General features: G+C 39.9%; 1 protein-coding gene across 2 annotated transcripts in view; it reads right to left on the reverse strand.

Annotated features, from left to right (window-relative positions):
• The window catches only part of aldh1l2 (aldehyde dehydrogenase 1 family, member L2), a 45,142-nt gene that overhangs the window by 15,620 nt on the left and 4,433 nt on the right, over positions 1-25,089 (reverse strand). For both annotated transcript variants that reach the window (XM_086146677.1, XM_086146676.1), the window contains 17 exons: positions 19,001-19,235; positions 17,409-17,574; positions 16,272-16,373; positions 15,196-15,285; positions 14,815-14,949; positions 14,590-14,715; positions 14,338-14,429; positions 13,082-13,229; positions 12,628-12,747; positions 12,403-12,530; positions 9,555-9,705; positions 9,401-9,471; positions 9,223-9,328; positions 2,700-2,787; positions 2,494-2,587; positions 2,320-2,419; positions 86-184 (listed from right to left, as the gene is read on the reverse strand). In XM_086146677.1, the coding sequence (XP_086002803.1) occupies positions 86-184; positions 2,320-2,419; positions 2,494-2,587; positions 2,700-2,787; positions 9,223-9,328; positions 9,401-9,471; positions 9,555-9,705; positions 12,403-12,530; positions 12,628-12,747; positions 13,082-13,229; positions 14,338-14,429; positions 14,590-14,715; positions 14,815-14,949; positions 15,196-15,285; positions 16,272-16,373; positions 17,409-17,574; positions 19,001-19,235 (2,051 nt within the window). The remainder of the gene's footprint in view (positions 1-85; positions 185-2,319; positions 2,420-2,493; positions 2,588-2,699; positions 2,788-9,222; positions 9,329-9,400; positions 9,472-9,554; positions 9,706-12,402; positions 12,531-12,627; positions 12,748-13,081; positions 13,230-14,337; positions 14,430-14,589; positions 14,716-14,814; positions 14,950-15,195; positions 15,286-16,271; positions 16,374-17,408; positions 17,575-19,000; positions 19,236-25,089) is intronic.

Below are 25,089 nucleotides of genomic sequence, written 5' to 3' on the forward strand. Positions count from 1 at the left end.
ATTTTGGAGGTAAAAACTGAATTTTCAAACAGCCTCGGGAACTGCATTATTACATAAGGAAATGTAAATATGTTAGCTCATTTACCACTCTGCTGATGAATTCATCATGAATGGATTCCTCCACAAACAGACGACCAGCAGCAATGCAATTCTCCCCCTTGTTGAAATATACAGACCCCATCCCCTGTTGAGAAGAAGGCAAAGTAAACAACATATATAAACACAAAACTATTAAAAAGTTATCAGTAATCTATCTATACAAACACACACACACACATACATTCTGACCTAAAGTTACTTTTGTTACCTACCAAGTTTTTGTTATTATAAATGACAGGATTCTACCATAAGATAATAAGACAATGTAGAAGAGGCGTCATTGTGGGGAAATAAAAAAATCTCACATTTAATTTTCATTTGCACAGGAAGTGGCATGTCCAAATGTATTCGTTCCCATTGAAAACTGTCACAATCTATGGGAAAAGCCAAGTTTATATACCATTCTAAATATTCAAAAGCATCCTAATTATCCTGATTCATTAGGAAGAGCTGTTTTAATCAACTCAAAAGGTAAAACACAGTAGCTCTCTGCAGCTGATTCATGGACATACATGGTTAACACAAAGGAGGTCAGTAGGGACCTGCAGCAGTGCATTGTGTCTGCACACAAATCATGAGAGGGCTACAAGGCCATTTCCTAATGTTTAAGTTCTAGGGCCTACAGTGCAAAGTATTATCAAAAAACACGTTGTTTCATGCTGTGAAAATGAATCAAATGATCACCACTAAGGCCATACTGGAGAATCTGGACACCGCTGGTGGCAACGTCTCAAGGAAAACTGTCCAACATACACTGCACATTGCTGGGTTCCACTGACAATGGAGGATGCAATTTCTCCAGATAAGGCATAAAAAGCCTGCTCTGCCTTTGCAAAAGCTCACCTGGACAAAGAAGACTTCTGCTTTATGGTCAGATGGAACAATAATGTAATTGTCTGGCCGCTATGACGTAACCATCAACCCCAAGAATAGCATCCCTGCTGACAAACATAGTGGTGGGAACCTATTGCTTTGTTGTGTTTTTCAGCCAACGGCACAGAAAAATTTACAAAGTAACTGGAAATATGGTAAAAGAGGAATACAACAGAACCTTGGCTTATGAATTTAATGCGTTCTTTGACTCCGTTCACAAACCAAAATATTCACATACTGACTCAATTTTTCCCATTGATCCATTCTTGAATGCTCCCTCAATCAAGCTGTCTTTCATTGATCCAAACTACCAGTGAATTTTCTACTACTTCTTTGACCTGAGACCATTGCTTCATTAACCTTGTCATCCCTGACAGCCACATTCTGTTGATAGAAATTATGTTCATGTGCACCATTAGACATTCCAGCATGACAACAACCCTAAACACACTGCTTACTGCTTACACGGTTAGCTTACAAAAATATTAACATTTTGGAGTGGCCCAGCCAGAATCCTGATTTGAATCTGATTGAGAAGTTCTGGAGGTAGCGAATGATAAGGGTGACGGCAAACCTGAAAGAGTGGGAAATCATCAATAAAGATGAACGGGCAAAAATACCAGTGGAGACGTGCAATTAATTAAGGACACAGTGTGATTGGCTGGAGAAGAATGTCCCCCAAGGATACCATGGTATAGCAAATAAAGCCTTTATTATTGATTACTGCGTAGGGTAAGAATCGTTTTGGACATGTAACATGTTGTAAATGTAAATGAAGGTAAAAAAATTATTTTTGCCACAATGCGCCTCTCATACATTGCCTTGTCCTTTTGGACAAGCCTGTGTCATTTTTAACACTGTCAATGTTAAAATCTAAAGCCTAAAGATGAAAGTTTTACACTAAAATTTTTCAAACTGAAATTTAAGGAGGAAAACTTTTGCCTGTAGGGAATGTATCATTTATATTTCTTACTCCTTTATCAATCCTTCAAATACTGATACTGAAAAAGTATCAGTATAAAAGTTAACAGAGACAATTCTAAACCCTTGAAAATTAAATCAGAAAAATGTCAGAAAATTACAAATATTGTCCATGATAAAATCTGTGAAACCAAAGTTGTTTTACTGGTTTTGTCAAACAAACACTTTGCATTTAAATAAAATAGAATAAATATTTTCAAATCTTTATATTCAAGAAGCTGGAAGAGCAAAATTAGTAGCGCCTTTATTTTTTAGATACAAATGTATGATTTGATTGTTCAAAGTGTTACATAGCAATACTAGTCTCATAATCTTTCGTCATTCTCCCAGCTTGAGACAAACTCAATGTCCCTTCATATCTCTCACCATGCGAACAGCCTTGTCCATGTCACAATCCCCAAAGATAATGAGAGGAGACTTCCCTCCAAGCTCCAGGGAGACTTTCTTTAGGTTACTGAGAGCACAGCTGAAATATGGAAACACAAGGGTCAATTGAAAGAACAGTCATATCAAATAAGAGATTACATTATTGGATATGACCTTTTCATGATCTGTTTTCCAACTGGAGTGGAACCTGTGAACCCCAGCTTGCGGATGTCTGGGTGATCAGACAAGCGCTGTCCCACCATTCCACCTAGTGGATATAGAGAAATATCATGAAGTCTGACCTAATGCTCCCCTAAAGTCACACAGATGACCTTAAGACCAAAATGAAGTCCATGCAAATTTATATTTTTGATCATTACCTGAGCCAGGCAAAATGTTGATTACTCCTTTTGGAATGCCGGCTTTAACCGATAACTCAGCAAATTTTAAGGCAGTCAGTGGGGTTACCTACAAAACATTTGCTTATGAGGTTTAATTTCATTACAGAATTTCATACATCAAAAGATAAGTTATACAATCTATGTAAATTTATACTATGCTAAAGTAATAACCATCTTCTACCCCTTATCCTGCACTCAGGGTCACGCTGGAGCCTATTACAGCTGTCATCGGGCGGAAGGCAGGATACACCCTAGACTGGTGACCAGTCAATTGCAGGGCCACATAAAAAGACAGACAATAGTCACTCACTCACTAACTCCCTCAATCATTCCTAATTTTTTTTTTTCGAATTGACCTGCTGCATGTTTTTGGACTGTGGGAGGAAACTGGAGAAGACCTGGAGAAAACTCATGCAGACACTGGGAGAACATGCAAACGCCACACAGAAAGGTCCCTTTGTCAGAATCAAACCAGGGCCCTCGTGCTGTGAGGCAACTTTGCCACCGCGCCGCCATGTTAAAGTAAGAGATGTGGTAAAAAACTGGTACATCTACCATGCACCATCTGATTTAATGGCAGTTTATTCAATGGAATTTTCCTGTGTAAAATTGATTTTATATGCACTTTGCACATATAGTCATCAATTTGTTTGACCATAAAAAACAGTCTGACATATAAATGGCCATTGTGAAGGAATACCCCCCCCTTTCAAAAAGGGCTGCATCTATATTGTAGTATCAGCTCTGCCCAGTTAAGATACAATGTTAAGAATCTTGCGTAACTTTGATGAGTTGACACTGACATCACAAGCATTGTTATATTTGAAGCAGGATGGTTACTTTTAGTCAGAATTTTTGTCCTTACAATTTTTAACTCTGAACCCCCCCCCCCCATTACCAAGGTGCAAAAAATGGCAACAGATCAGGTTACACTGCTGGTTTTGGAAAAATGGATCAGTCAACTATATATCAACTTATCAGACAGAGATGCTGCAGTGGCAGTGTCAATTTCTACTACCAGTATAGCATCTGAAGCTCTCAACTTTCAGAGATACTTGTTTAATTTGGTGTTTTTTTGCATATGCAGTCCGCACATAAATCCTGAAAGCCCACCAACTGTAAGACATCACACATACAGACACATACTTCCCCCCAAGTCCAATCAAGATCAGTCCATATGTATGCGTTCAACACAAATTATGTTGATATGTTGTACATGAAGTAGAATTACATTACTTAAAATATTTATCTTTGTAATTTCTCATGATCAATTTTTTGATTTTGGGCTCAAGACAGCTCAATATTTCCTTTTCCTGATTTAAAAAGACAAACACCAGAAATCTGTGGCTATTCAATATGCAAAGGCAATTCCAAAAGAGATGAGATGATTTATAAAACGTAAATAACAGCATGCAGTGATTTGCAAATTTCATAAACCCATATCCGATTTCCTACAAACAAAATATCTAGTAGTATCAGCCAACGGTTCAGTACCTAATAGTTCAAAATGAACTGAGACATTTTACCATTTCAGGAAATATATTGTACCGGTCTGTCATGGTGAGGAGGGAGCTAAGCCAAAAGTCAAAGCTCTAAATTTACCGGTCAATCTTCATTCCCTCACTCACCTATGGTCATGAGGTGTGGATAGTGACTGAAAGAATGAGACTAAAATGAGTTTTCTCCACAGGGTAGCCAGACTCTCCCTTAGACATAGGGTGAGAAATTCGGTCATCCGGGAGGAGCTCAGAGTAGAGTTGCAGGACATGCTGGACAGACTATGTCTTTAGGTTGGGCTGGGAACGCCTTGGAGTCCCCCCAGAAGAGCTGGACCATGTGGCTCCCGCTGCGACCCTACTCCGGATAAGCCGGGGAAGGTAGATGGATGGAAGAAATATATTGGCTCAATTTAAATTTGATGGTGGCAACACATCTCAAAAAAGTTGAAACAGGGGCAACAAAGGGCAGGAAAAGTAATTGGCTCAAATCAAAATTAACTGGAGGACTGTTTAACAACTAATAAGATTTACTGGTAACATCAGTAACATGTATAAAATGCGCATTTCAGGGAAAGGGACTTGCAAATGTAATGATTAGCTAAGACCAATATGCAACAAACCATGACTAAAAACTGGAACAGTTCCAAAAATGTTACTCAAAATTGCAAAGACTTTGAAGATCTCACCATTTATTGTGTAAGAATCTCTGTGCACTGGGGACAAGGTTGTAGGCCAAAGGTTAAACCTGGATATTCTTGATCATCGGACTCTCCCGAATCAATCAAAAATGGGCAAGTTTCCCTGCTGAAAATTATTGCATGGTTTCAGCACACGTCCATTAATTGCTGTGCAATCAAGCAATCCATAAATGACAGTAAAAGCTGTTAGTACCTACAGGGTACTAATGGAAATTGGGCTACTGTGGATCGAAGAATAAGAACAAGAAGAAGAGAAGGAGTGTGTGTTCGGAAGCAGAGAGAGAGGAGGAAAGGAAAGAGTCTGGGACTGAGAGTAGGGACTTTGAATATTGGGACTATGACAGGAAAAGGTAGAGAGTTGGTCGACATGATGCAGAGAAGGAAGGTGGATATACTGTGTGTCCAGGAGACCTGGTGGAAAGGTAGTAAGGCTAGAAGGTAAGGAGCAGGCTTTAAGTTGTACTATCATGGTACTGACAAGAGGAGAAATGGAGTAGGAGTTATCTTGAAGGAGGAGTTTGGGGAGGAACGTTCTGGAGGTGAGAAGACTGTCAGATAGACGTATGAGTCTGAAATTGTAAATTGAGGTGTGATGTTCAATGTTGTTAGTGGTTATGCCCCGCAAGTGGGATGTGAATCTGAAGAGAAGGAGAAGTTCTGGAATAAGTTAGATGAAGTGATGCAGAATATTCCCAGAAATGAGAGAGTGGTAATTGGTGCAGACTTTAATGGACATGTTGGTGAAGGCAATAGAGGGGATGAAGAAGTGATGGGCAGATTTGGTATCCAGGATAGGAATGCAGAGGGACAGATGATGGTAGATTTTGCAAAAAGGATGGAAATGGCTGTAGTGAACACCTTTTTCCAGAAAAAACAGGAACATAGGGTAACTTATAAGAGCGGAGATAGGAGCACGCAGGCAGGCTACATCTTGTAAAGACGAGGTAACCTGAAAGAGATCAGTGACTGCAAAGTAGTTGTAGGTGAGAGTGTAGCCAGACAGCATAGGATGGTGGTTTGTAGGATGACTCTGATGACAAGGAAGATGAAGAGGACAAAGGCAGAGCAGAGGACAAAGTGGTGGAAGCTGAAAAGGTAAGAGTGTTGCATGGTTTTCAGGAAGGAGTTGAGAAAGGGTCAGGGTGGTCAGGGTGAGCTTCAAGATGATTGGACAACTACAGCTAGTGTTATCAGGGAGACAGGTAGAAGAGTACTTGGTGTGTCATCTGGAAGGAAAGTAGATAAGGAGACTTGGTGGTGGAATGAGGAAGTGCAGGAGTGTATACAGAGAGAGAGGTTAGCAAACAAGAAGTGGGATACTGAGAGGACTGAAGAGAACAGACAGGAGTTCAGGGAGATGCGGCGAAAGGTAAAGATAGAGGTAGCAAAGGCAAAACAAAGGGCGTACGATGACTTGTATGCTCGGTTGAATAGTAAGGAGGGTGAGAATGATCTATACAGGTTGGCGAAACAGAGAGATAATGATTGAAAGGATGTACAACAGGTCTGTGTGATTAAGGACAGAGAGGGAAATGTATTGACTGATGCTAGAAGAGTGACGGGAAGATGGAAAGAGTACTTTGACGAGCTAATGAATGTGGAAAATGAAAGAGAGGCAAGCGTAGAAGAGGGGACTATTGTAGACCACAAAGTAGCACAAATTAGTAAAAGTGAAGTAAGGAAGGCATTGAAGAGGATGAAGAGTGGAAAAGCAGTTGGTCCTGATGGTATACCTGTGGAGGTGTGGAAGTGTCTAGGAGAGGCAGCGGTAGATTTTCTGACTAGATTATTCAACAGGATCTTAGAGAGTGAGAAGATGCCTGAAGAATGGAGACAAAGTGTGATGGTGCCTATTTCTAAGAATAAAGGGGATGTGCAGAATTGTGGCAACTATAGAGGGATAAAGTTGTTGAGCTATACAGTTAGTCGCAGCAAGACAGAATATATGTGTGTGAATGAGAGGAACTTGGGTGGAACGGTGAGGCTACAGGGAGTGGAGATCAAGAAGCTGGAGGATTTCAGGTACTTAGGGTCAACAGTCCAGAGCAATGGAGAGTGTGGAAAAAAGGTGAAGAGACGGGTCCAAGCAGGTTGGAATGGGTGGAGAAAAGTGTCAGGGGTACTATGTGATAGAAGACTTTCAGCCAGAATAAAAGGAAAGGTGTACAAGACAGTGGTGAGACCAGCGATGATGTATGGACTAGAAACTGTTACAATGACCAAAACACAGCAGGCAGAACTAGAGGTTGCAGAGATGAAGATGTTGAGGTTCTCTTTGGGAGCAACCAGGATGGATAGGATCAGGAATGAGTCTATCAGAGGAACAACACATGTTAGATGTTTTGGAGAGGTCAGAGAAGCCAGACTGAGATGGTTCGGTCATGTACAGAGGAGGGATAGAGAATATATTGGTAGACGGATGCTGGAATTGGAGCTGCCAGGCAAGAGGTCTCGAGGAAGACCAAAGAGAAGGTTTATGGACGTAGTGAGAGAGGATATGAAGGTAGTTGGTGTGAGAGAGGAGGATACAGAGAATAGGGTTAGATGGAGAAAGTTGACTCACTGTGGCGACCGCTGACGGGAAAAGCCGAAAGAAGAAGTGCCTGCTCCACCAGACTCACCAACACCTTCATATACCAGACTGTCAGGATGCTGAACTCTCTCCCCACTCTCAAACTTCCCCCATCCCCCCACAATGCCCTACTCTTTCCTCACCCTCCCAAACCAGGATGCCCCAACTCTCCACTCTCCATGTGTACTTCATAGTTTAATGTTTACTGTGCAGTATATTGTTAAATGTACACTTCAGTATAATTATTTTGTTAATATCATGTCAGCTCGGGATAGTGAGAAACGTATTCTCCACTCCTCTGTATTTCTAGAACATGTGTAGAAATTGACAATAATACTGGCTGACTTTGACTCGCACTTTGTCAATTTGCATACAAATGTTGTAGTAAACAGTTAACATTTCATTTTGCACTTTTTCAATGTGCACATTCAATTAATCTCTTGACTGTTAACATCTTACTTTACACATGTTTAATTACAAGTGCACAATGGTTGTTGGCATTGTGTAATAGTTGCCAACTCATCAGTGTACAACAGTGCTCAAGGACTGTCTACAATGAGATGTGGCTGTAAGGGATGTCCTATTAGGCTATTTTGGCCTGTGGGGCCCCAGAGACAGCTGGTTGGCCGGCCATATGGAATGCTCCTCTGTGGTAGGGCCCCAGGTGATCCGCCTTGAGTTCCTCAAGGGTATAGATGATGTGTGTTCCTGACTGACATGCCTCTGCAACATGTCAACAGATTATGTGGTCCTATTGGCTTCATATGACTGATCTCCAGCTGTCACTGGAATGGCTCACAGCCGAATGCAAAGCAGTTAGGATTAAAAACAGCACCTCCAACTCAAAGGCCATGATCTGCCGCTGTAAAAAAGGTTGACTGCCCTCTCCGGGTCAACTGTTAGATCCTACCCAAAGTGGACGGATTAAAATACGAAGCCCATGAGTGTGGGAAAAAAACAGGTGGATCTGTGCAGCGTCAACAGTGATGTGGACTCTGCATGCATCTGTAATGGGAAAGCCATTTTCCCACCTGTGGGTGGAAAAACAACGGCCCCTGAACAGTGGAGTAACTAAAATCCTGGACCAGACAAGAATGAAAGAACAAGTCTCTCCTAAAACCAACAACTGATCTCCTCACCTCACTCTTAGACAATTACAGATAGTTGTTAAAGCAGGTACAACACAATGGTAACCCCCCCAAACCCAAAAAAAAACAAAAAAAAAACAAAAAACAAGTTTTGTGTTTCTGTTCTGCAGAAAACATTTTTTTTTTTGTTTCTGAAATTAGTTCATATTTTCCATGAAATGGTAAAATGTCTCAGTTTCAACATCTGGTGGATTTGAATACCATCAGGGTGAATGAGATTTGCAAAGCATTGCATTCTGCTTTTATTTACTTTTTACAGAGTGTCCCAACTGTTTTTGAATACCATCAGGGTGAATGAGATTTGCAAAGCATTGCATTCTGCTTTTATTTACTTTTTACAAAGTGACCCAACTGTTTTGGACTGGTTAAGGTCACTGAATTTATTAAACTGGCAGTGATGAATAAAGCTTGACTTTAAAAACTGATCTTTCAGGTGTGAGTTCTTTGCCATCAAACCGAAAAAAAAACAAAAAAAAAAAACAGTGATATGTCATGATGTCTTCAGTTATCTAGAAAGGACAGATCACAGAAAAAGTATATTAAAGTGAGTGTTAAGTGTGTATAAATGTCCAAGTCAGCAGTCACCTGAGCAGGTTTCAGGACAAGTGTGTTTCCTGCTGCAAGGCATGCAGCACTCTTCCATGCTAACATCATGAGAGGATAATTCCAAGGGATAACTATAGCACACACACTGCAAAGATAATGAAAACAGTATAAATATATACCTACATTTTTTTCAAATAAATATCAGAATCAATCTTACCCTAACGGTTCCTTTTTAGTAAATGTCAGATTCCTGTTGGGCTTGGCCTGATTAATGGGAATTGTTTTGCCCTGCATAAAATAAACAACATTTTTAAACCTGCAGGTTCCTTCATATACCAGCGATGAGAAAACCTGTTGAATATTAACCCCACCTGAATTTTGTCACACCAGCCGGCAAAATAACGGAAAGTTTGGATGGACATGCCTACATGAGTTTTGAGGGCCAGTGTGTACACAGCTCCAGAATCAATCGATTCAATGGTGGCCAGTTCCTCCTGGTGTTGCTCCATTAGGTCTGCAAGCCTGAATGTAAAAGTCAGAAGTTACATGTTAGTGTTCTTCTTTCTCCATTTATTATTCAAAAAAAGCATTTTAATTAAGATATCATAGTGATAAAATCGTGAAATTATCCTTATAGCTAATTTTTTTTTGCATTAACCTTGACTGGTGTGTTTTTTATTATTTAGGATCAATATAGCAAACCAAGAATAAAGAGTACTACAGATGCTGTATCTGCTTTGAGACTACTGATAGAGAAGTACAGAGAAGGCCAGAGGAAGCTGCATTGTGTTTTTGTAGACCTAGAAAAAGTATATGACAGGGTGCGGAGAGAGGAACTCTGGTATTGTATGAGGAAATCTGGAGTGGCAGAGAAGTATGTTAGACTAGTGCAGGACATAGTGGTGCGGTGTGCTGTAGGGGTAACAGAGAAGTTCAAGGTGGAGGTGGGACTCCATCAGGGATCAGCTCTGAGCCCCTTCTTGTTGATGGACAGGCTGACAGATGAAGTTAGAGCGTAATCTCCATGGACCATGATGCTTGCAGATGACATTGTGATCTGTAGTGAGAGCAGGGAACAAGTTGAGGAAAATCTAGAGAGCTGGAGGTATGCGCTTTCAGGTACTTGGAGTGAACAGTCCAGAGCAATGGAGAGTGTGGAAAAGAGGTGAAGAGACAGGTTCAAGCAGTTTGGAATGGGTGGAGAAAAGTGTCAGGGGTACTATGCGATAGAAGACTATCAGCCAGAATGAAAAGAAAAGTGTGCAAGACGGTGGTGAGACCAGCAATGCTGTATGGTCTAGAAACAGTTCAAATGACAAAAAGACAGGAGGCAGAGCCAGAGGTCGCAGAGTTGAAGAAGTTTTGGTAATAAATTTGAGCGTGTATTTTTAAATCCCAATTAAAATTTAGATGAAGGCTCTTCCAGCCAGACTGAATGATGTGTACAGAGAAAAATTAACCCATGGAGGATAGAAAAGGAAAGTAAATTTTACATTGTAATATCAAAACTATATAAGGAATAAGAAAAATTTATATGCCTACGATACTTCTGAGTTAGAATCTAAAGCATATAAATGAATGAATCAGGCCACTTTTTTCTTTAACATACAGTATACTTTAAAAGTCCATCCATTTTCTTCAGCTTATCTAGGGTCGGGTTGCGGGGGTAGCCGACTTCCCTCTACCTGGCTACTTTGTCCAGCTCTTCCTGGGAGATCCTGAGGTGTTTCCAGGCTAGCCTAGAGACATAGGCCCTCCAGTGTGCCCCCCCGGTTCTTTTCTGGGGCCTCCTCCTGGTTAGAAATACCTGGAACACCTCACCAGGGAGGCGTCCAGGAGGTATCCTGACCAGAAGCCCGAGCCATCTCATCTGGCTCTTCTCCATATGGAAGAGCAGCAGTTCTACTCTGAGACACTCCTGGATGGCAGAACTCCTCACCCTATCTCTGAGGGAGAGCCTGGACAATATGCGGAGAAAGCTAATTTTGGCTGTTTGGATCCGCAACCTTTTCTTTCAGTCACAAGCCACAGCTTCTGACCATATGTGTGTGTGGGGGGGGGGGGCATAGAACGACTCATGATGACAGTTTTGCCTTTCGATCTCCATTTCCATCTTCCCCTCATGCATGAAGAAGACCCCAAGATACTTGAACTTCTCCTCTTGAGCTAGGACATCCTTGAGCCTGGGGCGGAATCCAACCAGACAACAGACAGTAATTCGACTTACAATCGGCAATGCGGACCAATGCTCTAACATTTATCATACAAGGACCAAACAGCCCGTGTTACAGGGTTGGGACATGTTCAAATGCCTTCTCCATGTTCACAAAAGACATGTAGACTGGTTGGACAAACTCCCATTTGCCCTCGAGGACCCTGCGGAGGATATAGAGCTGGTCCACTTATCCACGGTCAGGGCAAAAACTACATTGGTCCTCCTGGATCCAAGGTTAAACAACTCGATGGACCCTCCTCTCCAGCTCCCCTGAGTAGACTTTTCCAGGGAGGCTGAGGAATGTGATCCCCCTTTAGTTGGAGCACACCCTCTGATCCACCTTTTTAAAGAGGGTGATCGCCACCTATCCAGAGGCACTGTCACAGCTGGGATTGAGGAGGCCTTGGATGTAGTCCTTTCACCGACCCACAATGTCCCGAGTCAAGGTCAGCAGCCTGCCAGCCCCACTGTACACAGTTTTGATGGTGTCTTCTCCATGGCCTCACCGAACTCCTCCCATGTCCATGTTTTTGCCTTGGCAACCAAGGCAGAACTCTTGGAATGATCATGTAAATGATAACTTAAAAGCTTCTACTTTGTAATCCTATCAAATAATCCAGATGAGTTTTGTTATTAAACACTTAAACACTGAACTTTGAGTCTGAAAATATTGACATTCATTTCATTAGAACCTTAGCATTGCTCTGAAATGAACAGAGGCCAACTGACAGAATGCATCGATGCAACTGATAAACATGTATTAACTGAGTGACTGGGTGAATAATGAGTGACCACATGTCTAACATACATGCCAGTGAAAGCTGAAGGTCAAAATGTTCCACCTAAATACTATACCTGAGAAATAACAGAAAATAACTGGATGCATGACCTAAATAAGTTACCGGAAACATGCAGTTTAATAAAAGATGTTTTATTTATTTATTCTTTTTTTTTATTCCTCAAATCTGAAAATGTGTACTTCTTTGAAGTTATGAGTTACTCACTTGAAAAGCAGACTTCCTCTGTCTCTTGGGTTCATCCTTCCCCATGCTCCATTGTCATATGCTTCTTTAGCAGCTGCCACTGCACGGTCAACATCACCCACTGACGCATAGGACACCTGAGCAATTACCTGGGACAAATGTGAAAGTCGTAATCAAATCAGCTTCTCTAATTTTCATGCACTTAGACCTTTTTCATCAAGTTTTGAACTAGTTGTGTCAACTTACAGATCCGTCTGTTGGATTGATGGTATTATATGTCTTGCCATTTTCTGCATCTTCAAACTTGCCATTAATAAAACACTGGTATGGCATTTTCAATGTAATATTGTTTTCTTCTTTTGTTACCTGGGTGGTAAAAAAGGAAAATAACAAATTAACGATAAACAGGAAATGTTTCTGATACTATGTAGGATTGGTAAAAGGCTCAGGTGACATCTTTTATTTGAGGGTTTATGAATTAAGCAACTAAGGTGTATTTCCTAATGGTGCGTACAATCGTGTATTGTGTATGAAGGGGTCAGAGAAGCACTGTGGTTGTCATTGGACAATAAAAGTGCTATTTTAATGCAGTACCTAATATCAACCATTAAATCAACATCTCTCTTGTAGTAAATGCTAAGTGCAAACTAGTTATTACACTTATAAAAGATAGTTGATAAAGAATGCTATTCCGACTTACATATTCAATGACCAGCTCTTCTTGCTGGTCCTCACCCCTCAGTTTTCGCACAAACATTTGGATGAAGTCCTGAAGGGTGGTGGCCATGTAAACATCTTCATTCTGCAGCTCGACACTAGGACACTTCTGCTTCACTTCCTCAACCAACCTGGACCATGAATGGCATCTTATTACTTGTGTTTCAGGCTCAGAAAATTATTTTTACATTGTGATGAAAAAATAAACAAACAACCTTTATCTCCAAAACATCTAACACAGGGGTGTCAAACTCATCTCTCATCGCGGGCCACATACGGCCTAGGTAGATGTCAAGTAAGTTGGACCACTAAAATGATAGCATTCTCAGCAATAAATAACCAAAATATCATGTCTTTCCTCTTTTTTTGGTGTAAAGAAGTACAAGGACATTAAGACAATCTTGGTATATAATGAACAATCCTTTTATAAAACATTTCATGAAACACCTCATATTTCCTTGGACAAACGTGTAATTTACTTTTCATTCACATGTATGCATTGCAACCTATCCCATTGATTGTAAAAAGGTACAAAACTTTAATATTGGTAATTGGTATTGAAAGATATAGTAATGCACTTTACTTATAAAGAACTTATAAAGCAGGGGATTTTTAAACCATTTACACATGTGCTTATGAAATCTAAATTGAATCCCTACCTACACCTTACAAATTAAAGAGAGTGCTATTAAATGTGTAAGGATGACAGTATTCACCTGTCCTTCATACATGAAACATGCATACATGTACTGAAAATGTATGGAGTTGCATGAACAGTAGAATTCCACCATACTCTTTTGTAGTGAAGCTGGTGACTAACATTAAATTGCACATTTTCTCTAGCAATTAGGTAGCTGTCTTTTTCTGCTGCTTCACTGATTTTTCGGCAATCGGTGACAGTGGACAGTGGACTCCACACCCCTGATATAAGCTATGCTGTCCCTCTGGAAGACTAATTCCTGATCCTATCCATCCTCACTCTGAAAGAGAATCTGAACATCTTGATCTCTGCTATCTCCAGCACTGCTTCCTACCTTTTCCTCAAAACTACCCATTAAACCATACAGCATTGCTAGTCTTACAACAATCTTGTATACCTTTCCTTTATTCTGGCTGATAATCTTTTAACAAATCCAGAAAACTAATATCTTTCACATTCACCTTGTTCTGAAAATACATTTTCACAAGCATTTTATAGAAATGGTGAATTGCAAGTGCTGGGAGGACTTTCCTCCTTACCTGACTACATCCATAGAGCCAGCTCCAGACTTGAAGAAGTCAGTGGTGTCTTCAACACTTGGGACATTGCTGAGGATGCCTTTCCAAATTTTCTGCAAAAAACATAAGACCATTCTTATTGGTTAATCAAATAAGAATGTTCTATTAAAGCAACAGCAAAATTGGTGGGTGTCACATAAAGAACAACCTTTATACTTCAGAGATAGAGAAACAAACAAACAGAAAAAGATACAGTTGCTTGTTTCAACTTACCCTGACCTCCTCTGCTATCTGTTTCTCATTTTCAGTCAGCTCCAAAGTTAAACTTTCACCGGTGGAGTAGTACTTAGATGCTGGGATCATTTTACCATCTTCAAATTGCAGATTCTTCACCAGCAACTGAGGAAAATACACTGAATGAATTGCATGAAAAAGGATGGGGACATGCCATTCCATAATTCCATTCGCTGTAGTATTACTAACTACAGGGGCACTCACTGCTTTTCCATCAGTTCCATGTAGAAGAAGCCCATTTTTGGTGACTAGGCCAGGTTGTGATGCCCCATCGATTTGCAGAGGCAGACCATCTGGCACCAGCCCCTCAAACATTGATGAGCCGTACAGGGTCACTGACTAAGGGTAAACAAAAAACAAAACAGCAGAGAATTACATATATACTGCATACATGTCATTTGATTTCTACAACAGATCTCTTCACTGTGTGGTATTCAGACTGAAAATTTCAGGGCATTTCCAATGTTATAAGACATGATGACATAATGTTAATGATGCAAAATGTCAGCACCACACTGAAAAAATATCAAGATCTGTTTAAGTTTGACATAAAGTATTTGTAGCCTTGAATTCCAGGAAACACACCTGACCATCAATGACCGTCCAAGCACCAGGGACTTTGTCATGGCCACGAATCCAGTTGTGAATAACCTCAGCTGGCTGTGCAAAGTTGACCTAGGAAATAAATAGATGCAAGAGTCAGCATTATAAAATACATTTTCAGATATGTTCATTGAAATGTCTAAGAATTCAAAGGGAAGTGATTGAGCTTGGTACCAAGGGAAAGGAATTTGTGGAAAATTATAATAGAAAATAAACGTCTTTGATTCTAAAAATACTACAAATTTTAGGTATTGCCATTACTTTTCACTATGTGAGATAACCTATCCAGGTGCTATTGACTGGACATTATGAGCACACAATTCCCTTCCATACAGATCACTGGAGAAGGCAGTTATAAAGAGAATTATGTTGGCTTTGGAATAATGAAGGTTGTAAATGCCATTTCAATGTATAGAACACTTCTTTTTAATATGTAATATTTTATTCATTGATTACTTTACAAATGTGGCTGTATTTATGTACCTTTTTTGATGTCATCCAATGAGAGGCTAGAACTACATGGAGATTAAGATTCTGTAGCTGTGTATGGTGTTGAATGGAAACCAACAATTGAAATGATGACAAGAATATTTGTTCACCTCCATTATGTGGGTGTTACAATGCTAATTTGTAGTAAATTTTACTAAACACACTTTATAGCAGGGCAGAAAAGGATATTTTAAAATCTATGAAGGTGACCTTAAGATAAGCTAAATACACTCATATGAGTAAGTCCAGTCTTGACAAAGTCTTAACAATGGCAAAGAGCTTGTCCTGTAAATCAAGTCTGTGGATTATCTTGATCTATCAAGTTAGCAGGCAATTTCTGGAATGAGGCATGGCAGTTAAGTTTTTTTAATCACTGAATGCCAAGCACCAAAAAAGTGGCTAAATACTGCCACCTGAATTTCAGATGAATCAGATGTCTCTGAATTCTGTGACCCAGAACAAAAATAATGCGCATTCAGCACTAGAGCTGAAAAAAAAATGGTTGCTGTTAGAATGAACCATACTTTTAAAATAATCAATGATAGGCACAGGCTGATATGTGATCACACCTTGGCGTTTGATTTCTTCTGAATGCCTTCATAGCTTGCTCCTTCCTCTGGCTGGGGAATTTGAGGAGCCTTTCCATCAGCAATTAATTGCACAGACTCAACCTGCATTGAAAAAGTCTCAGTCAATAGAGCAAAAGCTGGCTTATTAACCAATAGCAGAGTGACCCCTATTATTATTATTATTATTATTATTATTATTATCATGGGAATGCTTATACAGACAGAGGTTATTACATAATTATCCAGTCCATACATTTGAAAAAAAAAATGGAGAGGAAAGGGAAGTGAGTGATGACTGTTGTTACAATAGTAAAGTACATGACAACAATTCTCTTATCGTTTTCTTGTTATCTGTATTGCTGTGTATAGTAGACCAATTTATAAAGCAAATACTCTTCTCATTCATTGTGCATAAAAGCCAAGCCCAAGAGAGACATGGATTTTCAAACTAACTTAAAGTGATGTCAACCTGTGCAATTACAAGTTTATCATCCATTATTTCATTAACTCCTTTTTGAAAACACTACCCCCCACCCCCACCATCCCATGACTCATTTGAATCTGATCCATTTGGTCACAAAATCATTAGAATTTCAAGAGGAGTGACAGAAGTAAAAATCAACTAAACAGGAGGTTATCCAGCTTGACCTCTGAAGGTCCATGAATCATATACTGTATTCTTTTGCTTGTAATAAATACTTTGTCTAAATAACTGACATTTGATGCGGTATTCAGTAAATCTGTTTTTAGTGAGCACATGACAACATAAGTGCCGGGACAATTTGAGGCAAATTACTCAAGTCCCTTATATGGCTGATAAGGCCTCATCTATATCCCGTATATTCCATATCCCTGTGCAAAAGCAGTAGCTAAGGGTTCTAGTACCATAGCCTTATTTTGTATTAGAGCTGAAAATTAAACGATATTTGTATTAAAAGCAAAATTGTACAGGATAAATCACTATTAGTTCTTGCATAATTAACACATGAAAAAAAACATTAAATTACAAGATGGATAAGACATATGGCTAAGAGAAATAATATTCAAAATCCTGATAATGCATATCCTTTAAATGACAGAACATCATTACAACCAGATCAGGATCATAATTTTTTTTTTCAACTTCCTGATGATTACCATGGCCTTGATGCCCTCTGGGAAGAGAAAGCGGTTGTAGAGGGTGTCTACAGTGTCGTCAGGTTCAACAGTACATTCCCTCTGTAGCAGAATAGGTCCAGTATCCAGACCACTGTCAGCCCAGAACACTGTGAAGCCAGCTTTTTTATCACCATGGATTAGAGTCCTGGTAACATAGACAGACACACATGCATAATCCACCTAATATGTATAAGATGATGGCTAACTTTTGAGACAAAGAACCCAACAATCATAGACGTGTGAGTGTAAATGAATGCATACACATCAAATTTGAAGCCTTTCAGCCATACCACTGAAAAAGAGTGTTGCAGGTTGTTAAACAACATAGTTAGTACACACTACCACAAAAGAGCAAGGGATTTACTTTGGCTAATATTTTCTATAGAACATTTGACAAGATCAATCTGTTAAACATTGTTATATAAGTAAATACATATCCAAACCTCCACTCTTGTTGATGTAGGCCTGAGATTGCAGATAATTTGGGCCTGGGCAGAATTAAGGTTAGTAATTATGTGTAATAAAATAATAATGAGAATTTCAAAGGGGCGATGATTACAGACCTCTCAGCTTATTTGAAAAAAGAATGTATCAAAATAAAAACTGAAAGGTTTAATCTTAAGCCTTTTAATGTATTTTAAGTGATATAATAGGCATTCTATTATACAGCATGTACAACATTAATGTACCAAATCAGCCATAACACTGTGACCACTAGCCCAATATAGTTTATGTATTCATTTGCCACCAAAATAGCTCTGACCTGTCAAGCATCTGCCTCCACTGGACCTTTAAAAGTGTTCAGTGGTATCTGAAACCATAAGGAATTGCTTTGAATTCATGTAAGTTGTTAGGTGGGGCCCCCATGGATTGACCTTGCTTACCCCGTTCATGACACAGACATTCATTGGATTGAGATATAGAAACCGTGGAGATCAAGATAACATCTTGAACTCAGTGTTTTTGTTATCATTATTGACCAATATGAACAGTGTCACAGGGTGCAGAAAGAGGGAACTGTCATAAAGGGCTATTATTGGTTTGCAACTATGTTTAGATATGCTGAATGTATCAAAGCATCAGCCATATGAATAGTGATATCCGAGCTTTCAGAGAATGCTATCTTAACAAGCTTCTCCTCTTCTCATAGGCCATCATAGTGCCTTTCCTTTCCAAGATGGATGACAGACATGAGCTGAGCCAGCCACAATGTGCAAAAAACTATGTAAAATAAAAATGATTTAAGGGACAAGGCATTCCTCTTGCATGGATTACAGCATGATGCAGATTGTTGAAACTGTAGAAAAAATACACATTTTGAGACCCACTGCCTCCATTCCCCAACTCCCCAAAATTGTATTTGCTACCACACATATCCTACAGTATATGCCCTTAAAGTAAAAGAAAAGTTACCCCCATCAACTCACATCGCCCATTACAAAATGGTTGAATGATTTATAATGTTTATATGTACATAAACATGTATGGCAAATAGACATATGACCAACTATCTACACACATCATATTTCTGGTGAAAACTCAGTTCAACAACAAACCTTTCCTTATCTCACCAGTTGATGGCAGACGCTCCTCTGTGCAGGGGTAAGATGGAGGGGTGGTAGATGATGGAACCGTGCTTGGGGTGATCGATGACATTCATAGGGATGAATTGGGAGCAAAAGGGCATGACATTGAGTTCGGCACCCACTGCCTTGTAGGCCTCCACTACCTCTTGGATTGGTTTTCCCTTGACTCGCCACCTTGGAAATTTGAACACTGGGGTCCCTTCCTTCTCAGCAAGAACCGCTGAAAAAGAAGAATCTTGTTAAGCACAGGAAAAACCTTACAAACTTATCCCTTTACCAGCTTCTGGACAGTTGGGTAAAAGACATTTTTGAAAGTATAAAAGTAAAATTCTTCCCATGCAGAGGGTTGCGTCAGGAAGGGCATCTAGCAGAGTAATAAAGTTTGTGAACTCTTTAGAATTGTTCATTGTTTTGTTTTGCATAAATGTGGCAGATCATTGCCTGTTTTTCAAACAAGTACTAAAATTACATAAAGAAAGCCTTGTTTAAAAAGTAAGACAGAAATTATTTATCAATTATTACCCAATGTCTAACATATCTGCTGTATGTGGCAAAAGTAATAAACAATGCTCTCAGTATATGGTGTGACCCTTTGTGCAGCAACGATTGCATCTAAAGTTTTTGGTTAACCGATGCTCAGTCCTGCACATTGACCTGCAGGAATTCTAACGAGCTCCTATGACTTTTCCACTTTCATGAGTGTCAAAACTTGTTTGGAGGTCAAACATCTCCTTTGTTCAAAACTTAATAAACATCACCCATTGTGTTGGCTGTGTGATCAGCTTTGCTGAATCCCTGTTTGTTGTATGAAACAGGGTCGCCCTCTACGTTGGTGCCTTGGCTGGGAAGGCAGACATCACAATAGACATCACAACATCTGACTGTCATTCCATTAACTGAATACAACAGACTGTGATTATATCTTGAAATTATATATAATTATATTATAATTCTAATGGTTCACTTACTTTAGGTGAACCCAAATGTCTATTTTTCCCCAAGAAATACATGACATTGTTACCACATTTGATTAACATATTGTCGTCATCTGATGCAGGACTTGTTCGGAAATCATATGATGTTTTAGGTCACATTCACAGAAAAATACAGGAACTGTTACAGGGTTCACAAACTTTAAAAGACCACTGTGACTGGTCATCTAGTTAGAAGATGGGACAAGTACAAGAGCATGTCAGCATATAAGGACATGTTCTCAAAAGCGTATCTACATTCCTTTTTAGTACTGGCTTTGGCACAATTGTTAGTGCTAGCAGATAAATTGCAATGGCAAAAAGAGGGTCAACGGGGGAAGCCCTCTTGGTTGCTGCGATGGAAAGGAACATAAGAGGAGGTTATCGTGTGTTCAGACAGCCTTTCGGCAGCAAGTGATAATATTTCTGAGTGAAACCATATAGAACATTTAATAGGCATTTGAATAGATTTCATTTCAAAAGATGAGATTAAAAGAGATTAAAAGTAACAATTCAAGAGTGAAATGAGATGAAACAAGCAACTTTCTAAAAGATTTTTTATTGTTTTGGGAGTAAGAGAGATGATCACTAATGCTGTAGTTAGTGGAAGAGAACCAGTAGCAAGTGACACAGTATCATCTTGTTTTCAATTAAATTTGTGAAAGCACAGGTTAATTTGGGAATGATCCATACATAGTACTTGGTGTGCAAATATATAATTTATCTCTATATAGCTCTTATGGCTCTCCGACTTTTCTGACGGCACTAATGCCCAAGGATATTTCCTGTCTTTTCAACGCATTCATATGTTCTGCTTGGTGATATATTAATTGGGTTTTAGACATGTCTGGTTGATCATAGGTTGAATTCTGTTAGAGGGGTCAGTCACACTTTGAATCAGTCGCTAGATGGGATGACAACAAGCATTGCGTCAGGATGAGTATGTCATTGTTAGCTATTTATGTTTCATATTTTCATTTTTTTGACTCCTACTCTCCTGGGAAAAGATATTTCAGAATAAATGAACGTAAACAAAGTTTTATCTGAGAGTGGCAAGGTATAAAAGGCCAAGAGTGGGAATAGGAAATGGTTATACTGTCATCAGCAGATGTGCATGATCTGAAATTATTTCACCTTGATATTCACACTTGCTTCTTTAAGATGCTGTTTATTCAAGGATTTTGAAAGCGCTACTTGTCATCTACATTATTTGAATAATGAAAATTCTGCAATTGAAGAGCTGCACTGAATATGGACATAATTCTTGTGAGGGTATGGTCCAGGGTACGAGGTACATGGTTCAAATCTCAAAAAAATAGATGGTCTTTATCCATATTTGGAATATGTATTAAAATGTCTAAGAAAAAGTATGGTCATCCCAGTTTGGTGTACAGATGTTAGCTACAGTAACCTGTGTGATATACAACCTGCCAATTAAGATTAGGTAGCACCATGAGGGGTGTATCTGCACCTTCTAAGTAACAAATGGGATCTTTTCATTAAGGACGGCAACACCTCTAGATTAGCAATCAAAATTAGAATGAAATAGCCGTCCTTACTCTGAGTCTAGTATGTTCAACAGTATGTACATACACATACAGTATATATACAGTACATACAGTAGTATGTCTCCTGAAGATTGGCCATTTGCACATTTAGTTTAAACATATGACTTTATTTTCACTTGATTGAGGTATTTATTTGTTGAGTGATCTGAACCAGCTGCATCACCGTATAGTCAGCACCCCTGCTCTGGACTGCCAACATCTGAAGTGAGTGTTAAAGACTGCAGAGATCAACAGAACCCCACTGCCTTCTCTGCAGAGCATCTACTACTACAGTCTACAGGAGAGATGCCTCCATCACCCAGCACCACACTCACTCCCCTACATGGACGTTTCACACTGCTAACCTCCAGCCAGAGGTACAGGAGTGACATGTAGAATGACACGGCTAAAGAACTTGGTCTACCAAACTGCCATTAGACTCCTGAAAAACTGACGGGAGTCAATAACCATGTATTAACTCGGACCAATTCTGCAATTTACATCTAGCACAGCTAGTCCTTCACTCAACTGTTTGTGTCACTTACCTTCTGCATACAACCTGCATCTGCACTTTGTGAGTAGCACATTCAAAACTGCACTCAACTTTAACTTGCACATCTTGCCAACAGTGTTTAGTTTGCGAATACTGTCTACATTTCTGTGTATTTTTACATTTCCCTGCACTGTTACATTGATTGACAGCAGTATGTTTATTATTATCATTTATTTATCAATACTTATCTGGATCAACTGCAAACAGCAAAGTAAGGATTTCATTGTACAAGGAAACATTTCCAGACTGTACATATCACTACAAAGAATTTGAATCTTAAAGGATTTTACATTCAAACAGAAAAGGTTATATCACACATAGCTGATCTGTTTGAAAAAACAAAAAAAAAAAAATTAGCTATATTAACAACCTTATACAGATGTAGGGAAAAGCTATTCTGACTCCCTTCAGTAGTCTTTTCCCTTAAGTGAGAGAATCAATTTAAATTGCAATAAAATCACGCCTTCATTTTCTACCTGCTGTTCAGTGTTTGCATTTGGATTCACGTTGTAAAATAAATAAATAAATAGATAAATAAATAAAATTAAAATATGGGACAGTGTGTCTCGGGTTGCCTGGAAACAACTTGGGATTCCCCCAGAAGAGCTGGACCAAGTGGCTTGGGAGGGGAAAGTCTGGACCTCTGCTTCAGCCACTGGCATGACCTGGCCCCAGATAAGTGGAGGACAATGGATGGATGGATGGATGGCTTATTAGAACTAGAATAAAGGCTGTGCCTATTAGCACTAGCAGCTAACTAGTTAGCGAACAAAAGTAGCAGCTAACTATATACATTATGTTCATGTATGAAACACCTTTCAAAGCAAAATTGTAAGGATCAATTGCCATCACTTGATATTTTATGTTTTCTTCATTAATTTTACTGTGTTTTTCTTGATCTGTTTGCAATTTTTGATCTAGGTGTTTTTTTTTTTTTCTTTTATTGACTGACGTATTGTCTCTTGAGTACTTGTCTGTTTCAAAAGCCTGTGTTACTTTTCAGCATTATTTGGTGGGTCCAGATGTCAGACATTAAACAAAATAGTTTTTTTTTCCATATGTCATGAGCCAATGTTTGTCATTATGACAGTTTCAAACCTTTATGGGACAAATGGACCACATTACAGCAGAAGGATATAATAGGATCAATTGTATCCCCCATTATCTGAATTTTCTCTGTCATCAGAAATGACACGCATCTGACTTCTTGGACCTACTCAACTGCACAAATTTCACACAACACATCAACTTTCCCACCCATAACCACAGACACATCCTTGACCTGGTCTGCTCCACTGGCTTGCACTCTTACAAACATCTCCAGTTTTGATCTTTCCATATCCGATCACCCGGCTATCACATTTGACATCAACATGCCCCCCAACCCCCAACCTAAGCTCAGCCGCAAAATCACTTTTCGCAACCTAAAATCTGTCTGCCCAGTAAAACTCTCCACCTGCATAGCCAACACTCTCTCTAATCTCACCCCTCCAGTAAATCCAACCCCCATGGACCTGGTCAACATTTACAACAACACCCTTTCTACCTCACTCAATACACTGGCTCCCCTGAAATCTAAAACAGTCACATTCACTCACTCTGCCCCCTGGTTCACCCCAAAACTCCACAAGCTCAAAAAAACAACCCAGAAAACTCGAACGACTCCATAGGAAAACCGGCCTCACTGTTCATGCCCAAGCCTATAAGGACCACATGCAACATTACAAGACAGCACTCAATGAAGCCCGTTGCCGTCACTACTCTGGCATCATTCACTCAGGATCCTCCAACCCATGCTCCCTATTCTCCACCATAAACAAATTACTCAAACCTCATGACAACATCCCATCCACCTTCACCCCGGAAAAATATGACCTCCTCATATCATTTTTCACCTCAAAGATTGACACCATCTATAATCAACTTGCATCCTCCTCTGCCACCACCCCAGTCCCTAAGAACGCACTTGCCTCCCCCTCTAACCACCGACTCACACATTTCTCTCCAATAACTACAGCAGATCTCACCAAAATACTCACCACCATGAAGCCATCCACCTCCCGCCCTGGATCCCTTGCCTTCTAATCTTGTCATAGCCTGCCTAACCCCCCTTGCACCACTCATCACCGATACCATTAACTCCTCCCTCACCTCTGGAACAGTCCCCACACCACTTAAGCTTGCTGCCATCACCCCTCTCCTTAAAAAACCTGGTCTTGACCCTGGTGACCCCAACAACTTCCGACCCATCTCCAATCTCACATTCCTCTCAAAAGCACTGAAAAGAGCTGTTGTAGCACAATTAAATCAATATCTCCTCACAAACAAATAGTATGAAACTTTTCAATCTGGCTTCAAAACCCATCACAGCACCGAAACAGCTCTCCTCAAAGTAACTAACGACCTCCTTCTCTCCTCTGACTCTGGAACCCTCACCTCCCTCCTCCTCCAAGGTGCTGCCTTCAATATGGTCAATCATTCAATCCTCCTCAACCGTCTGGAATCAATTGGAATCATCAACACTGCCCTCTCCTGGTTCAACTCATACCTCTCCAGCAGATCCCACTACATCAACACTAACAACCATACATCGTCCACCACCCTCGTCCGACACGGAGTTCCACAAGGTTCAGTTCTTGGCCCCGTACTCTTCATCCTCTACATACTTCCACTTGGACACATCATCCGCTGCCATGGACTCCACTTCCACTGCTAGGCCAACGACACTCAGCTTTACATAAACACCAAAACGATCACTCCAGAAATCCTTTCCACCCTCACCGACTGCATCGCAGACATAAAAACCTGGATGAGCCACAATTTCCTCAAACTCAACAGCAATAAAACAGAAATTATCATATTCGTCCCAAAATCCATGCTCAATACCTCTCACAACTTTACACTCTCCATTGATGGTCACTCTGTCACCCCCTCCCCCCTGGTACGAAACCTAGGAATCTACATGGACCTTGCACTCTCTTTTGAGCCACACATCACCAAAAC

Source organism: Fistularia commersonii, chromosome 5, assembly GCF_037954325.1.
Source record: "Fistularia commersonii isolate RoL2024-O1a breed Wild chromosome 5, RoL_Fcom_v1.0, whole genome shotgun sequence".
In the NCBI taxonomy this organism is placed as follows: domain Eukaryota; kingdom Metazoa; phylum Chordata; class Actinopteri; order Syngnathiformes; family Fistulariidae; genus Fistularia; species Fistularia commersonii.